The following is a 25,964-nucleotide window of genomic DNA, read 5'->3' on the forward strand; positions in this document are numbered from 1 at the left end:
TTTTATAGAATTACGTTTTCAGTATTCCATAGGCAGGTCCACTGGAAAACTGCAGAAAAATGTGTAATATCCTGGTAAATATTACACATTTTATAAGCCATATCTTAAAAGCCTGAGTACATGGTAAATATTTACTTTTTCCTTCTTTCACTCATGACAAGAAAAAATAAACATTGATTTCAGGGTCTTCAGGATGCCCATCTTGCCAGGAAACTTCAGTTTACAGGTTAGAAATATGGGTAATTTATGTGCTTTTGTTTTAAAAAGTCTTTGAATAATTCTTTCAATATATTGGTCAGCTTAAAAAAGGACTCAAAATGACTTTAAAACCACTTTTCAAAATATTAGGTATTTCTAAAATTTAAAGTCAGCTTATAAGTAGAAATCGTATTTTATAGAAAGAACATACGGTGAACTTTAGACAGAGCTGAGACACACCTCCCTCCCCAGCAAAGTATTCTACAACTGAAAGAAAGCAAATAGCAGTATATTGGTTTCAAGGTTAACACAGGAAAATGTTGATATTTAGGTTATCTGATGAGACTCATTGGTACTGACTGGGAAGTATTCTGTTTTCAAGTGTTTTATGTATTAAAATGTTAAAAGAATAGCATGTGTCGAGTGATAAATGCAAAATATTTTAAGGTGAAATGGTTCACAGTACATTACTACTTTAGTTTCTAGGCACTTAAACTTGTACAGTGCTATAAGCAAACAAGGGGAAAACCTACCTAAATAAAGTATGGTAAATTTTTTTAAAAACCCCTCATTTCCTGTCTCAAGTGACATCAACTAACATTTTGTTCTTTAAAGAACCACGGTACCTTTTTTTTCTTGAGTTATTTGAGTATGTTTGTTTTTCACTGCTGTCTGAAGATTTTGTAATTGAGTAGCAGTGAATATACACAATGTTTGAACTGCAGACTGTGAACCGCTGATTGTGTAAAACTGCTTAATAAAACTTGTTTTTCAAATACACTGTGCACTGTAGTGGTGAATGCACACTCTTAAGCAGATACATCTTCACCACAAACTTTCACATACACCAAATCAATCCCCTCAACCTCTAAACCGTCTTTAGACTTTTTAGGTCATAGGCATTACCGCATATCCCTTTCAAGTAAATGGTCACGCATAATTGTTAACTTTGATCAACTTAGTTTCATGAGAGCACTTCAAGTTTTCCCTAGGGATTTCTTTGTAATGTATTTAATTCAAAGTAAAATCAGTCAGTTACCACTGACGAGCACTCCAAATTATATAGGCTATGGGGCTAAATCCATTTAAAAATCTCTATTCTGAAATACATGTTAAAACATCAAATGCAAAGAGACAGAGGTGGTGATTTATTATTTTTATTGACAAGGTTTATAGGAACAAATTAAATATTTAAAACCAAATGCCAATTATTAAGTCTCATTTAGTTGTTTATTCCATTAATTTGTATTAAGTATACCTTTCTCTAATGTCTTAATAACTTTATCAAGAAACAAGTCAAACCTGTGAAAACACCTGTTAACAGTCAACATATCAATTTTATATATTTCTGTTCTATGATGCAAAGATATTTTAAACACTCAATGGTTTATCAAAGGCCTAATTCTTGTATAAGCAGCATGTTTTATTTTAAAATTTAATAAACCGATTAAGACAGTTAAGTTAAAAGACAAAATTAGTCTCATTCAGGAGTGGTCCATACGTTGATCACCTAGAATCCTAATTGGCCAAAATTTAAAGCCTAACACCCCTGATTCCACAAATACATTAAGTTTCTTTAATGTTAAAAATAAGTCTGTTATCACTTGAGAAATACTTTGTCAGATACCCACTACTGTCTACACATTATCTTAATCTGGAATTACAACTGGTACTTTCACCATAATTATAAACGTGGCCAGGTTTCCTGTAAATATCAGCATTTTATATGGGCAAAAGCAGTTAATAAAAATCAGTTCATTTATTATAAGCAAAATGTGCTTCTACTTAATCCAACTCTCCCAAATTTTTGAAGTTTTGATGTGTTGATTTTGGTCTATCCTCACTATAAAATGTATCTACAGACACTGTTGCAGGGTTAACACTAAAACTATAAATCGATGACACTTCCAAGGCAAAGCAGAGAACTATATGTTCCTTCAGTATTTTCTTCACTGAATTCTGACTTTCACTGCTCCGTCATACCATCTGGCTGAACACTGACGTTTCATAGTTTATAATAACTGTAAAGATACGTACTTATATGAGTTTAAAAATTGATCTGCACAAAAGAAATAAAAAAACTTTATATACAACAAATTCGTTTTTAAAAATACAAAAATAACATCTGTCACTCTTGTCATGCTGACAATTTGACATATATACACATGCAGGAGAAAAGTTCTGATTCAGTCATCTGGACGGCTGAAGCTTGTGTATTTTTAATATGATGAACACACACTGAGCTTTCACACTGACAGATGTGTATTCAAAATATTTCATATGCTAAATACTGCAATAGTCTCTGCATGTATAAATGCCAGTTATGATCGTTTCTGTTCTACGATTAAAAGTATGTCTTAAGCTAATATTGCGCGCACACTAAAAACTACAACAGTTCAAGAATCTATAGTCTTATATAAAGAAATCCAAAATGTACAAAATACAACTATAAAAGCAAGGGACAATTACTGCCATGCAAAAATTTAAACTAAAAACTGCATAGAAATGCAATTTAAAATGGCAAACGCAAATTCACCTAACACTCAAGATAAAAAGGTCAGAAGGAAGTTCTACCAACACAATGCTTGCAAAGATTTAGAAAAGGAAATACATTCTCTTTGCTGGTATAATGGTATAAATCAGATCTTTAAATCCATGGGTACAGGTCATCTGTTTCTGTCCTCTTAAGAAATTAGCTGTAATGAAAGAGAAACGTTATTTCCTCATACCCAACATACAACAGTTGGAACATATAAAACCTCATTTTATTTTTTTTTTGTGGTACGCGGGCCTCTCACCGCTGTGGCCTCTCCCGCTGCGGAGCACAGGCCCCGGACGTGCAGGCCCAGCAGCCATGGCTCATGGGTCCAGCCGCTCCGCGGCACATGGGATCCTCCCGGACCGGGGCTGGGGCACGAACCCGTATCCCCTGCATCGGCAGGTGAACTCTCAACCACTGAGCCACCAGGAAAGCCCTCATTTTATTTTTTAACTTCTATTTTACTACTGTGACCTTGGGAAATCAGCTGGGATCAATATAAGACTACAGCTACTGTTGATCTTCTCCTGCCTTTAACTGGTGGACAGAAAGGAACATGTGCTCAAGTGGTTGTATGAACTCTGAGATGCCCAGCTACCCATGTACACTGAACCCACATCTTCATCTGAGGCCAGGTTTTGTCACTAATGTTCAAACTTTATTTTTAAGCTCTAAAATGGGAATAAAAATAACTATCTTTCCCATTTTGAGGAAATCTGAGCATCACGTGATATTTAGTGACATAAATATTTTGAAAAATACGCAGTATTTGATACATGTAATTTCTCTTGTCTTATAAGTCCAAAATGATCCAAGTTCGAAAAGTTGGATATAGTTACCTCTTTAACAGTTGTTTTTATGAACTCTTTTCTTTCAGTTAAGTCATAAGCAGGATAATTTTCGTATACCTATAGTGAAAAGGAAAAACAATGTTAAAAGTAGATTTAAAAATCCAATAATATTCTCTATCTTTGGATAATGAAGAAATGTGTGCCATGGACAAGAGCTGCATGTACGTTTGAATAGTACGTTCTAACCACCAGTGGTTCACCATGTAGCATTCTACAACAAATGAGTAGTTTCAATAATACTGTATATAGAGCAGTAAACTAGCATGAAAACATTCTCAGTGTTTTATAAAAGTGGGAGTTTCAGTTGAACTAACAATAAACATGGATGAGGAAAACTTCTAGATAGACCTTAGGTTAAATGGATTAAATTCTTTATATTGGTAGGTTATCTATCAGGTATTTTAGGTATCCTCTTATTTTTTCTGTTACATCATCTTAACACTACTTATGATTGCTGAACTTCAACTCTAATGAATTTCAGCCCCCAGAGCATTGCTCAATCCCCTCCCCAAAGCTGCATCACTGAGATCCAGTTGCATCACTGAGTCCTCCACTCCTAAATTTTTACTCTCTAAATTTTCCAACTTGATACCTCCTGCTTGGCTTCACAATGACTTCTGGTCCTGAACTGCCATATACACCAAGCTGGCTTCACTCCTATTGTCTAATTCAAGGTCAGCAAGTGTTTTCTGTAGAGGGCTAGACAGTAAATGATTTCAGCTATCCAGTGACAGTTTCCGTCACAACTACTCAATTATGTGATTGTAGCATAAAAGCTACCATAGACAACACTTAAAGGGATGGGTGTATGTCTGTGTTACAAAGGCCCACAGGCTGTAGTTTGCCAACCTCTGCAAATATAGTCAATCATTTACATTACTCTAATTGTTTGCCCTTTGTTCTTTCTCTGTAAAACTCCAACCCTTAATTGGTCTAACTACCAACTTTTATATGGTTAAATTCTGAAAATGTAACAAATGCGAAAATGTAACAAATTTGAAAAGAATGGTTCCATTTTATCAACTATACTTGAATAAAGTTAAAAAAAAAATGGTCCCACTTGGTACTCAATGTCAAAGCCTCCCTAGAAATCCCAAGGATTTCTAATCAGGTCCCCCTTTACATTCTCATCAGTGGCAATTTCATCCCCTTATTCAAGTGTCCCACACTCCTGCTCTCAGCCAAGAAGCCATTACTATGAATTCCTTCAATTTCCTGACGTGCCTGTTCTCCTCCAGTTCATTTGTGTCTGGATTCATCAACAGTCCTGTTTCCTCTACCTCTGCAGGGACCCAACACTCAATGCTCCTGTACCTTCATCTTCTTTCCCAGAATTGTCCCTTAGCCTAACGCATGCTTCCACTCCCCTCTGACCTTAAAAAGTATTTTATCAACTTGTATCTTCCCCCAATTTAACTACTAAATCAGAAGCTTTCACTTTCCTCACTATTAATTCCCAGTCCCAGGGACAACCCTGGCATTTACCACCCTTCAAAACTGCTATTATGTGAACAACTGTCTCTTAATTGCTGAGTCCAAAAAAAACCCTTACATTCTTCTCACCTGACCTCTCCATGTTATTAACAATCCCCTTAAAATTACACAAATGTATTCACAAAACTCATTCAAATGAACAGAACTAGTCTCCCTTCAATCTTCCTTCCAGTCTGCCCTTGTTCCTCTCCCCTAAAGGAAACCAGTTATCAATTTGCTGTGTATTCTTCCAGACCTTTAAAAATGAGTTTATATACAAACATATAAATATATCAATGGCAATATAGTTTTTCTGTATTTACACAAATAGGGAAATACCTCTGTTTTAAAAATCTGACAATACCTGGAAGGTTTTCCATGTTCTTTTGAACTGCTACACAGTTCATATTCCAAAAATATGGATGTACAGTTTAAACATTTTCCTACTGATGGCCATTTAGGTTGTTTCTGACTTTTCAGTATTACAGACACGCTTAACATTACTGAAATCATTTTGTGCAGCTGTGACTATGTCTTTAGGATACAGACCTAGAAACGGAATTGCTGGGTTAAAGGGTATTTGCCATTTAAATTTTAATATACTACCTAATTATTCGCCAAAGTTATTACAACCTAAAGGATGAGAGTACGTTTCCCTATTCCATTGCCAACCTTGAAAACTGTTAATCTTTATAAAGATTTTGTTAAAGCTAATAAGCAAAAGTATTTCCTTTTGATTTCTATCTTCCTCATTAGTAGGGAAGGTTAATGTTTTCACGTTTACAGGTCATTTATGTTTCTTTTCTGTGACCTGACTTTCCACAGCCATTGTCCAATGTCCCATGTAAGTTAATTACCTTTTCTTAGGCAGGGAACTACCCCTCCCTGCCCCTTCTTGAAACTCTCCTCGCTTGGCTTTTACAGCACTATTCTCTCTGGCCTTCCTTCTACTACTGACTCTACAATTTCTTACATTTTGTAGGAATTACTTCCCAACTCTGATGATAATGGTCTCCAGGTCTGTCCTTTGCCTTTCTCATCCTTTACCTTCTTCTCTAGGCCACCTTATCTTCTGGTTTTAACTCCCAGCAATATCCTAGTCTAGGTTTCTCTCCTACCTTGGAGAATTACAATGTTCACCATTTCTCCCACTTGGATGTTTCAAATACTCCATCTTCAAATGTCTAGAACAAAACTCATCTTTTCCTCAAGAGGTAGCCTTTTGTTCTACTCCCTATTATGATTAATGCACCCAAGCCCTTACACCCACACGGAGCAACCTGTGATCAGGCTCTCGATTTCAGACTTGGATTACAGCAGCCCTGTAACTCTGATTATGATGTAAAGGTTTCTCTTGACTCTTGTCTCATTCTTCACCAGTCCGTTCTTCTTGATGTGTCTAGGATGACCCTTAAAAAATAAAAATCTTTTTTTTTTTTTTTTAAGAGTCATCCTAGACTGCTCCTGCCAAATACCTTTCAATAACCTACCCTGCCTCCCAATTCCTCATTAGCTTCAAGGAGAAAAATCAAACTCTGTAACAACACATATAAAATCTGCAGAATTCTTTAGTATTCTCTCCTAACTTCTGTGAAGAATTCCTTCCAACTCTAGTCTTCAGCCAAATTAAACTAATGACTATTCCTTGCAAATTAAACTAATGATTATTCCTCGCAGTCATTACGTGTCATGTTTTATGTGAATGTGATGTTCCTCAATTGTATGAAAGCTGAAGCTCTAAGACCTCTTCCAAGATGCCTTTTCAGACTCCCCCAACCCCCATTCCCAAGCAGGTACCCTCTGTTCTGTGGTGGTGTGGCACCCTCTGTACTCTTCTAACACAGCTCTCACACACTGTACTAAGTGACTAAAACAGCTGCCTCTTTCTACCCACTAGATTACACAAGACCCCGAAGCCAAATAATGGCTTCTCCTGCTCCCCCTCTAACATCTATCCCAGTGCCTGATATGTAGCAGAGGCTCAGCGAATGCTGAATAAGAAAAACAGTATGTCTTAAAAAGGTAAAGAATATTCCACCTTTGGTACATTTCAAATTTTAATTTCATTTTACCATAAGAAACTAGATTTTAAAACCTTCCAATTTTGGTCTACAGTATGGAATCGCTACAGAATCATATTCAAGACTAGATCATTTCATTTCCTGAGAAGCATCAGAAGAACTTAAGAGAAGTTTGAGCTAAGAACCTAATCTATAACATCTCATTTATCATAGTAATATTGAAAATAAGGTGGTCCACAAGATCCTGCTTATTTAAACTAACATAATCTAGGGGTGCATCAATAAAAATAGTTGCTAGATCAGGAAAAGAACATCTACGGAGTTTGAAATGTATTACCTTAACTTTACTCACTGTATACATTCAAATGTTATTTACGAAATGACTCCAATAGGGCAGGTTTTGACTATTTTACTGAAAGTGGTATCCCAGCACCTGTAAGAATACCTGGCATGTGGTAGTTCAATAAATATTTGTTCAATGAATGAATGCACATAAGAATCTAGCTTCCAAGTGAGGGATGGGTGAAAGAATTTTTCAAACAGAAGCAAAATGATCTCAGCATTTGTCCAATTACCTCTTTGCAAATCTGTTTCATTGTGACTTCCTCCAAGTTAGCACTGGCCAATAATTTCTTTACTGTTTCCTTTAACTCTTCATCTGTAGGAGGCTTCTTCAATTTTTTAATTAAAGGTTCATCATCTGAACTATCCTCAGATTCACTTTCTAAAAGTAAGACATTTTATGACATGAAAATAAATTTTTCTTATAAAGCAAAGTAAATTAATATTCAAGACACATTAGGAAGAATTCTGTAAGTATTCATCAGATCCTTGAAAAGGTATTAGATTAAAAAATTAAAAACTGAAACACTGGTATACTATTTTCCCCCCTCAAATGTTCCTCAGAGTTTACCTATTTTCCACACATGCTTAAAAACTGTATTATAAAAAAACAAAACAAAAAAACCTGTATTATAGCATATAATGTATATCTTTAGGCTGCTGAAAATGTGTCATTTCTAACATACCTTTTTTGGAACTATTCTGATTCTTCTTGGTGGTACTGCTATCTGCCTTCTTAACATTAGCACTTTTTACAGACTTTTTACTTTTAGAAGTGGCTTTCTGTTTGGGTTTTTCTCTTTTGGATGTCTTTTTTGGTGGCTGTTGGAAAGAAAAACAAAGTACATACACTGATGAGAGATTACCTGCGATCCCTCTACTCCTCCACACCCCTCAACAATATTAGAGAAAATTAATGTGTTCAATATCACCAATGAAAAATTATTACTAATTATTAATTTTTGAGATGACTAATACACTCAATGAACTTAATTTTATCCCAACACGAGACTAGTCAGGTGAGGTCAAGAATCAAACATTAAAATTACTAGGTGCTCACATTTATTACACACTATAGATAGAAAACTGTCTACCCCTCCCTTAACTAAGGTCTACCCCATCAGACCTTAATCTTGAAAAAAACTCTAAAATATAGGTACTATTAATATTCTGTTATTTATTGTCAGTCTCTCCCAACTAAAAGGTAAGTTCCATGAGGACATGGATTTTTTTGACCTTTTTGTTTTCACTGACATATCCCTAACTCCTATAACAGTGCATGGTGCAAAGGAGCTGCTCAAAAACTATTTATAAATGTATGAGGAAACGAAGGCTCAGAGAGGTTTTGTCCAGTCACATAATAAAATAAAGAAGTGAGATTCAAATAGATCTGACTCCAGAACTTGTTTTCTTAAACACTAACTCACAGATAATAAAATAAAAGCAAAGTATACACATACGGTTAGATTAAAATGACAAAATTATCGTTCACTGTAACTTTGTCTTAAGCAGAGTCTATGAAATTAGGAAACGTTAATTCATTAATGTTCCTGAAGGTAAAAGTACCTGTATATAAGGCAAGTACCTCAAGATAACTTAAAATCTCATCTTTACACACCAAAAACACCGCAAATCACTTTTGACAGAATGTTTCTCCAAATGTTTTATACTCTGAATTTCAGATTATCATCAAAATTCAACCTTTTTTTTTTTAAGGACAGAGACATTATGTTGAACGTAAAGAAAAATTAAAGTACATAGACCAACCTGTTCTAAACTTAGGTGGGCTCAAGCTATTTCTAAGTGAAGTTCATTGGATTTTAGTGCTTGTCTTTCCTTTTGCTACACTGCCATCCACTGTACATATTTACTTAAGTGTAGTATCACCCTACACTACCTCAATAATACACTGTTGGCCGGAAACTAGCTAACCTATCTAGTTTAACTGCGACTAAAAAAATGGATTTAAGCAGCGTCAAAGGGCCAACATGCTTCTAAAAATAAAGTCTATAAGCTTCACCTATGGATTTTTGCTATTTAGAGGCCATTTATACTTTTTTCCTAATTCTCAGGTGTTCCAGACACGGGGGTTGCCGGAAAGGCATCAATGGTTCATCAATTTTCTATGACTAACCTGAACTAAGTTTTAAGTTTACTAAGCATCCACTTAATTCCTAAGAACCACACGAGGCTCTGAAAGGAAATACTAAAACTTCATAAGTTCTGTTGATGCACTTAATACACAGAATAATGACTATTATATATCACTCATCAGTCAAAGGTTAATAAAATCTGGACCTGCGGGTCATTCAAATATTTTATAATAAACTTAAGTTATTACAGAAAGCATGGGGGGGGATGAGGAAGGGAGAGCAACAATGTTATAAGCATTACCACTTGATCCCCATTCAAATCAGAGAGTTAGAATCAGATGATTAAAATACTTTCAGAGCCTTTAAAGGCCAGGGTATAAGGTAAAATTTTAGAAAGAACACACACTATGGTGCCATTTTTAAACCTGCATTTGGGAGTAGTAATAATTGGATAAAGCATAAAACTGTGCAGTGATAAATAAAGCATAATCAAGCCATCTCCATAAAATGTTACTATTGGGGCTTCCCTGGTGGCGCAGTGGTTGAGAGTCTGCCTGCCAATGCAGGGGACACGGGTTCGAGCCCTGGTCTGGGAAGGTCCCACATGCCACGGAGCAACTGGGCCCGTGAGCCATGGCCGCTGAGCCTGCGCATCTGGAGCCTGTGCTCCACAACAAGAGAGGCCGCGACAGTGAGAGGCCCGTGCACCGCGATGAAGAGTGGTCCCCGCTCGCCGCAACTAGAGAAAGCCCTCGCACAGAAACAAAGACCCAACACAGCCAAATAAATAAATAAATAAAATAAATTTTTAAAAAATGTTACAATTGGCCTCTTTCCCGGCTGGAACCATGGAAGGTGCTGAGGAGAAGAAAAAGAAGGTTCCTGCTGTGCCAGAAACCCTTAAGAAAAAGCGAAAGAATTTCGCAGAGCTTAGGATCAAGCGCCTGAGAAAGAAATTTGCCCAGAAGATGCTTCGAAAGGCAAGGAGGAAGCTCATCTATGAAAAAGCTAAGCACTATCACAAGGAGTACCGGCAGATGTACAGAACTGAGATTCGAATGGCTAGGATGGCAAGAAAAGCTGGCAACTTCTACGTACCCGCGGAACCCAAATTGGCATTTGTCATCAGGATCAGAGGTATCAATGGTGTGAGCCCAAAGGTTCGAAAGGTGTTGCAGCTTCTTTGCCTCCGTCAGATTTTCAATGGCACCTTTGTGAAGCTCAACAAGGCTTCAATTAACATGCTGAGAATTGTGGAACCATACATTGCATGGGGGTACCCAAACCTGAAGTCAGTAAATGAACTGATCTACAAGCGTGGTTATGGCAAAATCAACAAGAAGAGAATTGCCCTGACGGATAACGTGTTGATTGCTCGATCTCTTGGCAAATACGGTATTATCTGCATGGAGGATCTGATTCATGAGATCTATACTGTTGGAAAACGTTTCAAAGAAGCAAACAACTTCCTGTGGCCCTTCAAATTGTCTTCTCCACGAGGTGGAATGAAGAAAAAGACTACCCATTTTGTAGAAGGTGGAGATGCTGGCAACAGGGAAGACCAGATCAACAGACTTATAAGAAGGATGAACTAAGGTATCTACCATGATTATTTTTGTAATCCGGTCAGTTAATAAACAGTGACTGCTCTCAAATTGAAAAAAAAAAAAAAAAAAAAGTTACAATTGGACAAACAAAAAAAAAATTAAAGCTAAGCTTCTTTCTATATTTAAATCTTCTAAAAGGGAGAGTGTTCTACAGTTTTTTAAAAGGACAACTAGCCTATTATCATCTATTAACAAAAAGGTTGCAAACATACTGTCAGAAGTACTATAGAAGATACAAACTAATAGATAAGAGTGTAGGCTCTGGAGGCAAGCTGCCTAGTTTCAAATTCTAGACCTAGTACATCTCTGGGCCCTAGTTCCCTTGTTTATAAAATGAGGGAAATCATAGTACTCAGTCTTAGGGGGAGTAAGTACATTAATACACAAAAGTACTTTTAATGGTGCTGGGCACAGAGGAAACAATAAATATTAGCTATTACTACTATTATGAGTGCTTCCTTTTGTAAAGGAATTCTTTCATCATACAAATGTAATTTCCTCCAATAACCTGAAGTTTTCTTTAAAAGGCAAACACATAGAATAGATACATAGAATAGCAGTAAGACTGCCTCAGTGACACCTGTGTTAACTAACCATGATACATCATGCTTATTTCATTACATTCTGGTAGAACTGGACCCACAAATAACCGAATCTCTGTAATAACAAATTATGTTATTTACACTGGAATTCGCTTATCTTTAGTAACCAGTTACAAATTTCTCTGTGACAAACTTAAGGTAGGAATTCAGTAAAGTATCTTTTTCATACTGGTAAGTGTTGGCATGGGGAAACAGTGAAAACTGGGTAGTAAAATAAACTGTAGAAACTCATACTTATGGGTTTCATCTTGAGCAGGGAGGCAATCAGATAAATAACTCACATCATGTGCTTTAGCCCTGCAGCTGCTAAGAATCATTTGAGCTGCCCTGAAGATGAGATATTATGTATAGGAAAAAAAGGTAACTTTGGGAAACAGGGCATCTCAAAAGACAGACCTTGATATTGGAACCCAACGTACAATTTTTGGCAGTTAAGGCAAACATGGCAATCTGGTATTTCCGAGGTAATGAAAAGGGGCCCTGGGAGAACTGAGAAGTAAAGTTAAAAAACATGCCTACTTAAATTTTACATGACCTTTCAAGTCTTCATTACTTTCATTCCCCCTCCTGTACTTAGGAAAACCTCACTCATGAGTCTCAACCCAACTTAGCAATCACCTCCTCCAAATCTTTTATAATACCACCAACTTGATTAATCTGTAATCCCACAGTACTTGACCTACAATTCATTTGCCCCTTCTTTCTGGAAGGCACTGTGAAGCAGTGAATTAGAACACAAGTTTTTAGAGCCAAACTTCCTTGGTTCAAATCCTGACTCCACCAGTGACTAATTTTGCATTCTCAGGCAAGTCACTTACCCTTCTGTATCTGATTCCGCATCTGTAAAACTGGAGGTAATAATACCAGACTTTGCTAAATTTAACACTCCCCCCTCCCACACCTTATCTCAGATCCTGGGGTACATTTTGCAATCTACATTAAAATGATGCCTTACAGGCATTGCAGATTTGACAAACTATGGCCATGTTTGTAAAATTTTGTGAGGATCAAATGAGTGAATACATAAAAGGCACCAAAGAAATATTTAACGTATTTATGTTTTTTAAACTGTAGGTGGTTGCATGTCTCTTCTCCCACTACACTACAAGTTTCTTAAGGGCGTTATCTGACAATCTCCACAAGAAGAGACACCTATCTAATTTAGCTCTATCTGTCCCTAACAACCACAAGAGTGTTCGCCATAAAGTAGCCATGTAAATATTTCTTGTCATGTTCACCTCTGTATATCGTTTGCAGGATCTGGTTTACCTGTACTCTGAACCCAGGACATGGTTAAAAATGTAATTAAAAGGAAAAAGAAAAAAGGCATTTGTATAGCACTATTTTCACATACACGATCTATGACCTAAAAAACAAAACAAAGCACACACACAAAAAATCCAAAGACAGTTGATCTCATTATAAATAAGGAAAATTTATCTGTGTAGTTAAGTGAGCCAATGTCTTACAGCTAGTAAGAAGCAAGACCTTGATTAAATTCAGTGTGCCTCCTGCTGCATTAGTTGCTTATAGAAATGACTAATGTACCTATGTATTTCTTTAAGCCAGAGGTGAAACTACTGAACTAAACCAATGCAGTAAGTCAATGATATCATAATCTATTTATCATACTGTTAAATTTAACTTTTTCTGTTACATACAAATGTTACTGATAATAACAATGAATAAAAAATGTTGGCAGAAAATATAGAAGGGCAACAAAGGACAACCAAACTCAGTATCAGGGCTGTCTCTGGCCCTCACCTCCTAACTTTGTATGGGCTCAAAATCATTTCTTTAAAAAAAATTTTTTTTTTTTTTTGAAGCCAAGATGGGCCTTTGGTGTAATCCAATTTTGCATAGTTTTCTCCAAATCTTTCTTTTGTTATGCCAACCTCTCCTGTTTATCCTTTAAGGCTCAGATCAAATTGCTACTTCCTATGACGTTTCCCTGTCTGGATCTTTGCTCCCTACCTGCCTCTAGAAAGAGTTAAATACTCCATCTTGAGCAAACCACTTTCTTAGCTCTTAAGTTATACCTTACTGTACTTTCTCCCTCCTAATCTTTGACCGCTCCCCTCCTACCAACTAGATTGAACGGCTTAACACAGAGACTCTTATTTGTCTCTTGATCTCCACTGCAGAGCTTAGAACTGGCACACAGCAGTTGCTATGTAACTATTTGGAAAACTGGGATGGGAAAAGATCCTTGAAGACTAGATAACTTTAACGATCTATTCCAACCCTGAGGTTCTATTTCATTAGAATCACTCTGCTTGCTAAGACAAACATTTTTTCTATCAATAGCAGTTAGCCAAACTTCTTGATTTTTAGTATCAGTCTTCTGGCACAACTTACCTAAATAGGTTGTACATTTAAGAGAGAGAGAAAAAAAATCAAGTGTGCGGCCTGGGGACCCATGTATTTTTTAAAAGCACCACAGTAAAATGAGAGAGAAATATATGGTCTAGATCTGTCACCAAGCCTTTTCTATGAAGTGCCAGACAGTAAATATTTTAGCTTTTGCTGGTTCATATGGTCATTGTTGTACATTCACCTTTTTTTTTTTACAAATATTTAAAAAATGGAAAAACCATTCTTAGCTTCTCGGCTGTACCAAAAAAACGGATCTGGCATACAGGCCATAGTCTGCCAACTCCTAGTCTAGATCATGAACTACTGGAGACATATAGGGGAAAGGCAGAGCCAGATAAAGAGATCAATAGGATCCTTTATGTCAATAGCTTTTAGTTTTAAATTTTTTCCAGCAGAAGTGGATATATGCCCATATTAACTTTCCTAAAGCTACTGCTTAAAATCAGATTTGGACATAGAGCTGAAGACAAAAAGTATGACCTAAAGCTCTGGAAAGTTGGTTATTATATCCTCAAAGTACAAAAATGAGGATATATCACCTTCTCTCATGGAGTCAAGACTAAATAAGAAGCAAGATGTGAAAGTACATGGCACACAGCAGATCTCAATAGTATCCTCCTTGTTACATACCAATAAATGCTTATGGAATGAGTGGTACTTCTCCCCAGATAGACTGTCAGTTCCTGGAAGACAGAGGCCATGTCTCTTTTCCCCACTTAGCAAAATGCTCAGGTAGAATAAGACAACCATTCTGAAGGAAGGAGAATGATCAATCTACCCCCAAATGTTGTATTACACAGCCATGCCCAACCACGTGGGTTCTCTATAGTCTGGCTTCAAGGTACGTTGCTCTAGCTTCATCTCTAACTGCTTTACTTCTGGACAAACTACCTAACCACAAACAAGCGTGTCTGTCACAGTACTTTCCTACTCCCCATCTTTGTTCACGTGTCCAACTTTCCTTTCTATCCTCAAGGTCAATTTCAATTGGTATTTCTTCCATCTCTCCCCAGAGCTTTCACTCATCAACAGAGAGGTTCTCTTTCTTTTGAAATCCTATATTAAGCGTCAATCAAATGGTATTTGGGTAGGAAAATATTTTCTGTAACCCCAACAGCACTTAGCACACTCTCAATTTATTGAACTGAGCAATCGAAAAGTGATTACATTAAAAACCAAGTACTGGCCCCCTATTTTAAGTCTTTTTAAAAATATTCTGAATATTTCAGTAATTAAACACAATACGTGGCATTATAAAGCAAAAACCTTGGAAGTACTTATGATACTTAACACCTTTGTTATTTAATCAAATAGGAGGCAAGACTGTGAGTCTTTTAGCAAAATGTATGGGAAAAAATTAGGTGAAAAAGAAAAAGCTAGTTTCCAAATTCTCATAGGATTTATTTCTAAGATTCTGGCTTGCCATTTTTGAATATGCTGTGAGTGGTTCAATCAGGACCATCCAGTACTGTAGGTATTTTTTACATGCTAAAGGGAAACAGATAAAACTGAGAGCTGCCATTAATTTCAGGTAGTACAATGTACTGTCATCTAAACTTTTTACAATGTACTGTAGTAATATAAATTTTTAAAAATTTGAAGGAGATTTTCCATGTGTCTGATAACCGTGAAGGTATAGAATCAGAGGAATGACACGAGCACTTTTTGAAGGAAGGCAAAAAAAAATTCTTGGGAGAAGGCTTACCTATCTTTTATAGGCAGCAGGGCTATTGAAGGAGGGTCTCCAAAAAAGACGCCTGTCACAGAGCCAGAATCCTGTCCTCACAGCAGAAAGGTTGTACTGGGTGAACAGATGAACAAAATAAGTATTAGCTTAAAATACACTATTCTTTTAACAACTTGGCTGAGAAAACTCAAGAGTGCCAAGAGTAAAGAATGTGCAAACCTTGCTATATTCCACAAAAGATTATGAAAGCAAGTTTAACCCTAAACAGATTTTATTATGGTAATTATTCAATTTTGCCTTCCAACAAAAGGTTTCAATAGTTTATATAATTCTGTAATTCCTCTGATCAGATTGAGATAGGGGAATTCTTATTTTTTAGAACATATTTAAGGACTAACAAAGCTTTCACGTTCACCCTCCCACCACTACCAAATAATTTCTCAAATGGCCCAAATGTTTATCAAAACTATAACTGAAAATTTCTCTCACTTGGTAAACATTGTAGGACGGCTCACTCAACATCACACTTTTTATCTGCCTTCCTCTTATAGATGCAGGAAAGCTAACACTTGGGTCTTACTAGCCTCCCCTACAACTAGAGGTGGCTGGGTAAAAAGTTCTGGCCAATGAGATGTACCTGGAGATCTCTGGTAAAAAGTATCCCTGCCAGTGGGGGAAAAAGCCAAAACATCACTAGAAGAAATCCCTTTACTCTTTTTTTATCTGGAACAGGGATACAATGCCTAAAGGTAAAACAATCATCCTGAGATCATGAGGTTTAATGCCACATGTAAAGATGGTGGCTCAGGAAGAGACAGTCCCCAAATTCTTAGTACCTTTCTTGAGCCACTCTACTAGCCCAGAATTGCCTCTCTGCGGACTTCTTGTCCTGAAAGAAAAAGGGAACTCCTGTTTTGGACATTATCAGTAGGGCTTTTAAGTATTCAGAGCTGAAGATATTCCTGATGTATCTGGGAACATTCAGATAAATTCAATACTCACAAAGTAAATATCTATAGTTTGTTTTATACTTTCCTAGAGATAAAGAGTATTTATAAAAACACTAGGAAACAAAAACTGAAGAAGCATTAAGCTAGCTTTTAAGGGTCTAAAATATAATTAGAATTGTTTTCTCTAATGTGGAGAGCACTGCTTCTCCGTTCTTTTTTCTGTACTCTCAATAATTTCTCTGTACCTAAGGTAATACCTGTTGTGAATGGCATGCCTGAGTATGGTTTAATCTCACTGGTTCATTTCAGGAATCCTCCCCTAAAGATCTACTCCAATGTGTAAATCAGTTGATTTTCATAATAAGTTTACAGAAAATAATTAAACCTCTATTCTCTCATTCTAAAGAAATCTCATCTATCAGTTTCTTCCTGGTTCCAAATTGCTCTCCTTCTACTGCCCTAAGTAAGCAAATGTCCAAGAGCCAAGGTGATAAAGAAGTTTAGACCAGCTCTTTTATAAAGGAATTATTACCCAGGTCACACTCAGAAAGAGCACCTCCTTATGTGAATTAATTCTAAAGAAAAAGAGAATTAAAAATCACTGGGAACCGCTCGCTGCATATCATAGAAACAGAGGTATAGGTACAGAGAACCTCAAACAAAATGTCTTAGCAATTGCTGGCTAACATGCTAAATGTGACATATTTCATATAAAAGACTTAAAAAGAAAAACAAAAACCCTGTCAATTCTGTTTCAACTGCAGTTTTCAGTGATTACAAACATACATTTTAAAATAATATTTACTTATAAATTAAGTATCCTACTCTTTCACACAGCTAAATATGGAAAGTAGCAGGTGAATAATATTCAGCCTCATATAACTGGCTAATGAACAACTATAACTTGAACTGGATTTCTGCTTAAAACTTCTGACTTCAGCAATATGATACAGATTATTTGGTCCAAAGCTCTCAATTTACAGAGGAAACAAGAAACAAGTTCAGTTATTTACTCCAAGAATCTAAAATAACAAGCAGCTGATCTTAACAGGGAGAACTCTTATCTATGAAGGAAAAATTCATTTCAGGAAATAAAAATAAATAATATTAACCCAGTAATTTTCTATGAAAAAAAATCTGCAAAAAACATTACATCTATAGGGCTTCCCTGGTGGCGCAGTGGTTGAGAGTCCACCTGCCGATGCAGGGGACGCGGGTTCGTGCCCCGGTCCGGGAAGATCCCACATGCCGCAGAGCAGCTGGGCCCATGAGCCATGGCTGCTGTGCCTGCGCATCCGGAGCCTGTGCTCCGCAACGGGAGAGGCCACAACAGTGAGAGGCCCGCGTACCACAAAAAAAAAAAAAAAAAAAAAAATTACATCTATAAGCAATCCTCAACTTTTCCAATCAACCTGCAATTCCTCTGTATAGCCTCTTAGAAAAGAGGTCTTTTCATAGTATTGACCAAAAATACCTCAGTTTATGAAGTCCCTAACAAGGATGCCATTTAACAGACTCCTCAAAACAACAGAATAAGGGAAAACAAAGTTACTATAGAAATACTATCCTTCCTGCCAACACTTACCTTTCAAAGGCAATCAGAGCCTTTCACAGCAATGGAATCAGAAATAAAGTTTTTGAGGAGGATGGCCCTAAATTTGAAGGAGTCTTTAAAGCAATGAAGAATACCTATGTTTGCTAGAGGGTGATTTATCAGGAAAAGAAAAGATTTCTCAGTCTAGATTTTACTGACATTATATTTTATGAAGTCTGTCAATACCAGTCCAAGTAGAAAAACCAAAGCAGAAAACAGAGCATTATGATATAGCTTTTAGACTGTGTGGCTTTACATACTTAATGTCTGAACGGCATTTTTGTGTTTTTTTTTCTCCATGGATTTTCATCATTTGACCTGGGTTTCTAGCAAATGATCCTCATTTAAGGCAATGAAGAAAGAAAGGCTTTGATCTGTAGTGGAACAGTTCCATTTGTGATCATTATCCAGGAACCAATATGGTTATAAATCAGGAGTCATCTACATTCACAGATGTCAACTAACTCTATTCAGAACAAAGGGACAATAATCTGGAAAGCAAATGAGAAAACGAGTGTAAAATATCCTCACTTTTTAACCTGCACCTTAGTAATGACAAGAAGACTGGATTTATAAATCTTGCATATGGTAAAATGTCATCTTAATACTAATAGTAATAGCAGCAGCTAATACTTATATAGTACTTGTGCCAAGTACTACTCTTAAGTGCTTTAAATAAAGGCACTTAATACAACCCTTGGAGGCTGGTACTATCATTATCCCCATTTTAAAGGTGGGAAACTGAGGTACAGAATTTACAAGTAACTTGCCCAAAGTCAAACAGTGACAATCAGAGTACAGCTGGGATTTGAACCCAGTTTCCAAAGGCCATGCTAATCATCTTGCTTCTACAAAAAAAATTAGATGTTTATATTCTACGACAACTTTTCATGCTTTAAGTCTGCCTTTAAAAAGGTCTTGGGAAGCGTGCGTAGTGAATACACAATAGTAGATAACCCAAAATTTGCTGAATGAGGAAATCTATTACTGCAAAATTGCCACTATTTATATTCACACATAAACAACACGTTTTCCTCCTACATGTCCTTAAAATCTATTCCATAAAAACGCTAGTGCTCAGATTACTCATCTTCCTTCATACCAAAAATATATTAAGATACTAGTTATGAAACACCTGCTGGATCTGTAGTATCCTTTTTAAAATTATGAAGCATTCTATACTTAGCTTTATAGAAGTCTTTATAAAATCTGACCTTAAAACAAGCATGGATTTTAAATACCTAAAGACAAGTATACACAAAATGCACACCTATAAAATCACAGTTCACCACATCTTTATTCTCTCTAATCCAGCAGTTATCAACTGAAGGTGATTTTGCCCTCAGGGGACATTTGGCAATGTCTAGAGACAGTTTTGGTTTTCACATCTGGAGGCTGGGGGCAGGAATGTGCTACCGGCATCTAGTGGACAAATACTCTGCAATGCACAAGACAGCCCCCTCCAACACCAAAGAATCATCTTGGTCCAAAATGTCAAGCCACATTAATCAAGCCCCTACATAAGACAAGGGGGATTACCCAATTTACACAGCAAGTTCTGATCATTAAAGAGAGCACCAAAACAAGTCAAAACAGAGCCAGCAAAACACTGTTAACAATAACAGGAAATCACCTCCTTGTAATCTCTCCCTCATCTACTTGATTGAAGATATTAAGGAGAGGTAAAGCTAACCCCTTACATGGTTCAGCAGCTCTCCGCTTCCCAAAGTTTTTCTTCGGAAACTAAACATTCTCAACATTTTATAAATACTGCCAAGTAAAAGAAACTGACAGGCATTCCTAAGTGACACAAAATTTGCCCACCAATCAAATAAACTTCAAATGCCACTAGTCTCATTAAATAATCCCAAACTGAGATAAAACGGTGGTCCTTAAACCCCTTGCTTTTTGCATAAAGCAGAATAAAATGGTACAAGTCAATCATAAAGTATTAATATACTATGAAAAATTTCTTTAAAAGTCTCCTTTGTGTTCCTGTCAGGATATGTACTCCTCCCCCTTCATTTACCTACTCTAGTCTTCAAGGTCCAGCTCAAACACAGTGCACAGCAACTTCATTCTTTTCCAACTCTTACACTCTGGCATGGCAATAAAACTAAAAGCTCCTTAAGGGAAAGAAAGGGTTTACACTTAATCCTTTCTGTGTCTTTGGAATTAAAAACAACCAACATGGTACACATATAGTTCCTTCAAATCTATGCTTTCTGTCTTAATCTATTATATAGCAGGAGTATTTAACTCTCTCCATGGAAAGAAATGAGGAAAAACCCCCAACATTTTACCTCCTCTTCACTTTCTTTATCTTCATCATCTGAAGACTCTTCTTTGTTTTTCTTTTCCTCTTCATCACTGCTAGATTCATCTGACAGAATTTCAGGACATTTGGTTCGCTTAGCTTTCCTGGACATTCCAGAACTGTTCCGTTCCTTCTTGTTGCCTTTGCTAGAAGTTTTTTTAGATTTTGGCAATGGCTGCATAAAATAAGGATAACATCAATGAGCTATTATATTTCCAAGTCAATCACGTCTTTTTGATAACTACTTCTCAACTCAATTCTTCTTGTTCCTGTCTCAAGAAATTTTATTTCCAAGCTTAGCAGCTTTACAGAGAATTCATCTTTAACTTCACGTGTCAAATCAACCTTTTTGTCTGCACTACCAACACCAACACCCTTTCATTTTTTTAGAACCTTAGGTTCTAGGCAAGAGACTCTTCACATATTTGAAAGAAGTATGTGTTCTACATTCTGATATGGGACTAGAAGCCCAAGTGCACACTGTGTTAAGTTCAGATATTTGTTTATACTTCATCAAGATGATATTTTCAGTTAGACTTGCTATTTATTTCACTCCTACAAGCATTAAAACTGTCACTGCCTTCTTGCTTTAGGGGACCCACTAATCGACCAGGAGGAATCATCCATAAAGGAAATAAAACCTCACTTTACACATCTTGAATTGATGAAACATATAGTTTATATTCATATTACCTATGGGTTCTACTTTCAATAATGCCAGGATTATATTCTCACTGATGATTTTAAATATGCAATAAGTGTTGAGTATGTTAATTATGAAATGAATTAAGAACCACAGAATAAGTGCCCCTGCCATTACTCTGATATTCAATTAAACCATGTATATTTAAAAAGCAGAGATCACATGAGGAAAATAATTTAATTAACTAAAAAATTTAATTTTTAAATGCTTTCTTAGGGGAGTATTTACTAACTTCTGAAATTGAAAACTATAAAATAACCTTGCATAAAGGATCTGAAAAGACTAAGGAATTAAAATTATTTACTTCTAAAATCATGGGCATCTTTTGTCTTTATTTTTGCCTATGTTATTTTCTACAATAAGGAAAATTCTGTAACGTAACCTTAAGATACGCGATTGTGTAAATGTTACTGGTAACTCTAAGCATGTCTCATGAAACTAGCAGAACCACAGGTCCCTTCTCTTCCAGGAAATTTCAGTCTTAGGGGTCAATGTTACCTGTACAAAAATTAAGAAAAGGTGGCTGCTTTGTGTAATGTGGCATTTTCAGGCTATCTACAACCCACAGGACAGCCTCTAGCTTGCCCAAACGACCTACCCTTCTCTAAAGACAGACTGGGAAACAGCCAATCTAGGTACCTCCAGAAAATAAGTCAGTAGACCAAAGATATTTCTCAGAGAGGTTCTCCACAAGAAACCTCCTAGAATGTATACAGATAACCTTGTTATGTGAACTACTGCCATTACCACCTATTACCAGGAACCAAATCCATCTGGATAAATTCTTTGATATGCTTGTTTGGAGAAAAGGTAACTCACCGTCCAAACTCTCACTACTCACTAAATGAAATCCAAGACATGAATATATTTGAAAAATGTGATATCCCTATGTCAGCTCAGAAACCAGATGCAGGTTATAAGAATATAATCTGTATGTGAAATCAGTAAGATGAGGACTGGAATGGGTGCTGGATAAATTTATACAAGAAAGTGAAAGAATGTTGCATCATTCAAGAAACCCATCAAGAAAATGCAACTTCTAAAAATAAACGAAGAGACTTTCATTTTTAAAAAGTAATAATATATAAATGCCTTAGAGCTTTCCTATACTGGTTCTAAAAATAGCTGAATCTATTAATCAGAATCCAATGTCAAGAGCATCATCCCTTTTTGGAAACAAAATCTGATTAACAGTCAAACTAGAAGTACAAAAAGATAGTAAAACAATGTTAAATCAATAATTTTAAGACTATCCTAGAGCAGAAAAAATTAGTATTAATGACTTTATAGTGTTTTCCTCAAATGATGGAAGGAAGCATATGGTAGCACAGAAAATAGCTTGAGATTGATACCATCAGACTAAGGAGTAATCATCACAGAATCAGATATGAAAAATGGATGTAAGAGTAAGATTCCATAAAAAAGGATAAAACAGTGGCTCAAAGTCTGGTTCATGGAACCTGCGGTTTCCTGAGACCTTTCCAGAAGTCCAAAAGGTCAGAACTATTTTCATAATAATACCAAGGCATTATTTATTCACTCTTTTCACTGCGTTGACATTTGTAGTAATTGTGCAAAAAGCAAAGGTGGGTAAACCTACTGGTACCTTATCGAGATGGAGGCAGCAAACTGTGTTTGTAGTCATTATATTCCTCACAACCACACACCAGTTCTTGATGAAACAGTAAATACTGTGTTAACTCTCAACCTTTGAGTACATGTCTTTATAACATCTGTATAACAAAATCGGAGGTACACACAGAGTACTTTGGCTACATAAGGAAGTTCACTGATCTCCTCAAAGAAAAGCACTTGCACAACTGAGCAGTGAACTAAGCTACCTTTTTTCATGGAATATCATTTTTAAAAGAATAATTAAAAAACTATGCCTATTCAGACTTAGGTATTTGACAGACATAGTCTCAGAAATAAATGTGAGCCTGTCACCTCAAAAGAAACCTGACAGTATGTATTGCCAATGATAAATTTCAAAATTTCAAGTGAAAATTAAAATTTTGGAAAGTTCACATCCACTATCATGGAACTGACAGGCTCCCAATACCTAAAGATATTTTTTTCTGATGAGACAAAGGTTATATTAATGAATGTGACTTTTTGACAGTGTTCAATGAAATGCGCCAGCATTTGGAAGATATGCATAATTCAGGGAACCAACATTTTCCAAATGGAGAGTGCATATTACAAAATATGCATAGGTAAAAGGTCCAAGTTTATTAACATGGTTTTAGATACATTACAACTAACCTTTAAGAACCTCCCCACTGTGGAGTTTTGGTGTTATATCAAAGGAGACTATCCATAATTAACTGAAAGGGTTTTTAAAATATCCTTCCTTTTTCTAGATACACAGCTGTGTGTGGCTGGATTTTCTTCATGTACTTCAAGCAAATCAATACATTGCAACAGAAGGAAATGCAGAAGCAAATGAGAAGAGAGCTGTCTTCTCTTAAGACAGACATAAACAGATTTGCAAAAACAGAAGGCCGTTCTTCTCATTAAAATTTTGTAAAGTATAGTTATTTTTCATACAGATATTACTTTTGTTAACATGTAGTGAGCCTGTTATTTTAGAACTTTTCAGTTTTAATTCAGAATACAGTAAATATCAAAATAACCCACATAAACAAAAGCTCTTGAGGCCCTCATTGATTTTAAAAGGGTAATGGGGTCTTGAGACTAACACACTTGAAAATCACTGAGGAAATGTTGAATATAAACATATCCCTCATATCTCAGGCAACTTAGTAACTGCTTCTGGGGAAATAGTGTTCAAACTCATCTTTTAAATAAATCAACTAGAACCCCTCCTCCCCCATTACCATATGCCTTCAGTTTGTGGCTGTATGACAAAAATATCCTTAAGTATCACTATCCAGCTAATGGTCAACAGGACCAAGAGCAGACAAAAATAAAGTCCCAGAGCTATTTTCTGATTTCTAATCTTAATGCCCTTCTCCCCTCACTGATGGTGTTCCCCTGAACTCCTAGGCCCTCTAGATCTCTTCCCAATTTCTTTCCTATCAAAATGAAAAAATATGAAAATATTTGCTAAAAGATTGAAAACAAACTGAAAATGCAAGGTCATATAATTAACACTTCAATAAACATTTTAACTCAGTGATGTCCTTTGTTACTGTTGAACAATCAGGGCAAACCTAATCCAGATTTTAGAAGAGTAGGGAAAACTGTAAGACTTTTACTTCCCTGTCCAGCTCCTGGGCTCTCTTGATGATTCTGGAAATACAGTTCAAGAAACTTCAAAGAGCCAGCTTTTTTCTGTCACTTTCTCATAACCTTATTCCAGTATCTAGTAAATATCCAGCTTTAATACACCATCTTGCCTTTCCTCATCTGATTATAGGTCGCACACTCTCCCTCACCAGCCCAACACCTCACCCTCAGCTCAACCTGTTTCTGTCCTTCAAGTGCCTTCTATATACATAACTCTGGATACTTCCTTTGTATTTCTGTCCCATTTGACATTTAGTTAACAATTATTTTTCTTAATCTTACATCCTTTACATCTGATAAGGGAGAACACATCCGTATGCCTTCTCTGTTATTTCTGTCATGAAATTGTTGCAGATACGTCAACGGAAGGCATATTCTTTGAATGTAAAAGATATTACTGAATGTTGACAGCAATGCTAATTAAAATGTTCCAGAAAAAAAGAGAATGGAGACACTACAAATAACTGATTTGTTACTGAAATAGTAAAAAGTGATCCTCACTTTGCCAGAAGGCTTTGGATGCATTAAGAAATTCAAGATCCTTTTCACCAGTTCACTATTTACACCTGATCGCTCCAAATCAAGAACCTCGCAGATGCTCTTTAACATGGCATTTCTAAATCTGAAACAGAAAATGGAAGAAACCAATGTGATTATGTAGGAAAGTTTATAAACATTCTCCACAATATAAAGATAATAGCTAACCAAACTGGCTCAGCCACAAATATTAAGAAAACAGCCAATGTTTCTCTGAATCTTAGAAGTACTCCCGATAATCTTGACTACTGCACAAAATACAACCAGATGTAATTATTAATAAATGGAAAACATCATTTACCAATTAAGTCTTAAAGGTGGTATGAAAATAAATTCACTTAGTTCACTGAAATATAACCTAAAGTTTTCAATACTATAAAATTCACAGACTTGTTAATTCTTCTGGCTGGTGACTGATTAAACAACACATTTTCCCCTGAGTATTCCTACTGACAATGTCTCAAAGAAGGTATAGGTAATGACCTTTAATACTTAGAGTTTTTAAACTACAAGTGACTTAACAAACAAAAACTCTTATAAGAATATATCATCACATTAAAAAAATTTTTTTTAAAGAATATATCATCTTGTTTGCATTAGAATGGAAATGATTTCTATCAAGTTGATTAACTTCAAAATAGTTTAAGTGGTACCTATAAGTGGGAGAACAGAGTGGCTGGCAGGGAACAGGAATGGAAGAGTTTTCACTACATTTCCTTTGGACCTCCTGAATTTTGGACTGTGTGAATGATTTACCTGTATCATTCTTCTAAGAAACAAAAATGTCTTTTGAGTTTTCAATAATTTTGACAGCCGCTATTT

The 25,964-nt window shown here is 36.1% G+C and overlaps 2 protein-coding genes across 3 annotated transcripts in view; one reads left to right on the top strand and one right to left on the bottom strand.

The window, feature by feature from the left end:
* Positions 1-1,347: 1,347 nt before the first annotated feature.
* DEK (DEK proto-oncogene) overlaps positions 1,348-25,964 on the bottom strand; it is a 30,617-nt gene continuing 6,000 nt past the window's right edge. For both annotated transcript variants that reach the window (XM_082664379.1, XM_082664380.1), the window contains 6 exons: positions 25,107-25,227; positions 20,637-20,825; positions 8,111-8,246; positions 7,658-7,806; positions 3,577-3,645; positions 1,348-2,894 (listed from right to left, as the gene is read on the bottom strand). In XM_082664379.1, coding sequence (XP_082520505.1) covers positions 2,883-2,894; positions 3,577-3,645; positions 7,658-7,806; positions 8,111-8,246; positions 20,637-20,825; positions 25,107-25,227 — 676 coding nt within the window. In that variant the 3' untranslated portion in view covers positions 1,348-2,882. The remainder of the gene's footprint in view (positions 2,895-3,576; positions 3,646-7,657; positions 7,807-8,110; positions 8,247-20,636; positions 20,826-25,106; positions 25,228-25,964) is intronic.
* On the top strand, positions 10,334-11,172 carry LOC309828357 (large ribosomal subunit protein uL30-like). The gene has a single exon (XM_082663628.1). The coding sequence runs from the start codon at positions 10,366-10,368 to the stop codon at positions 11,110-11,112; it is 747 nt and encodes a 248-aa protein (XP_082519754.1). The 5' UTR covers positions 10,334-10,365; the 3' UTR covers positions 11,113-11,172.

The sequence above is a fragment of the Grampus griseus genome (genome assembly GCF_964374135.1).
Source record: "Grampus griseus genome assembly, chromosome: 10".
Taxonomy (NCBI): domain Eukaryota; kingdom Metazoa; phylum Chordata; class Mammalia; order Artiodactyla; family Delphinidae; genus Grampus; species Grampus griseus.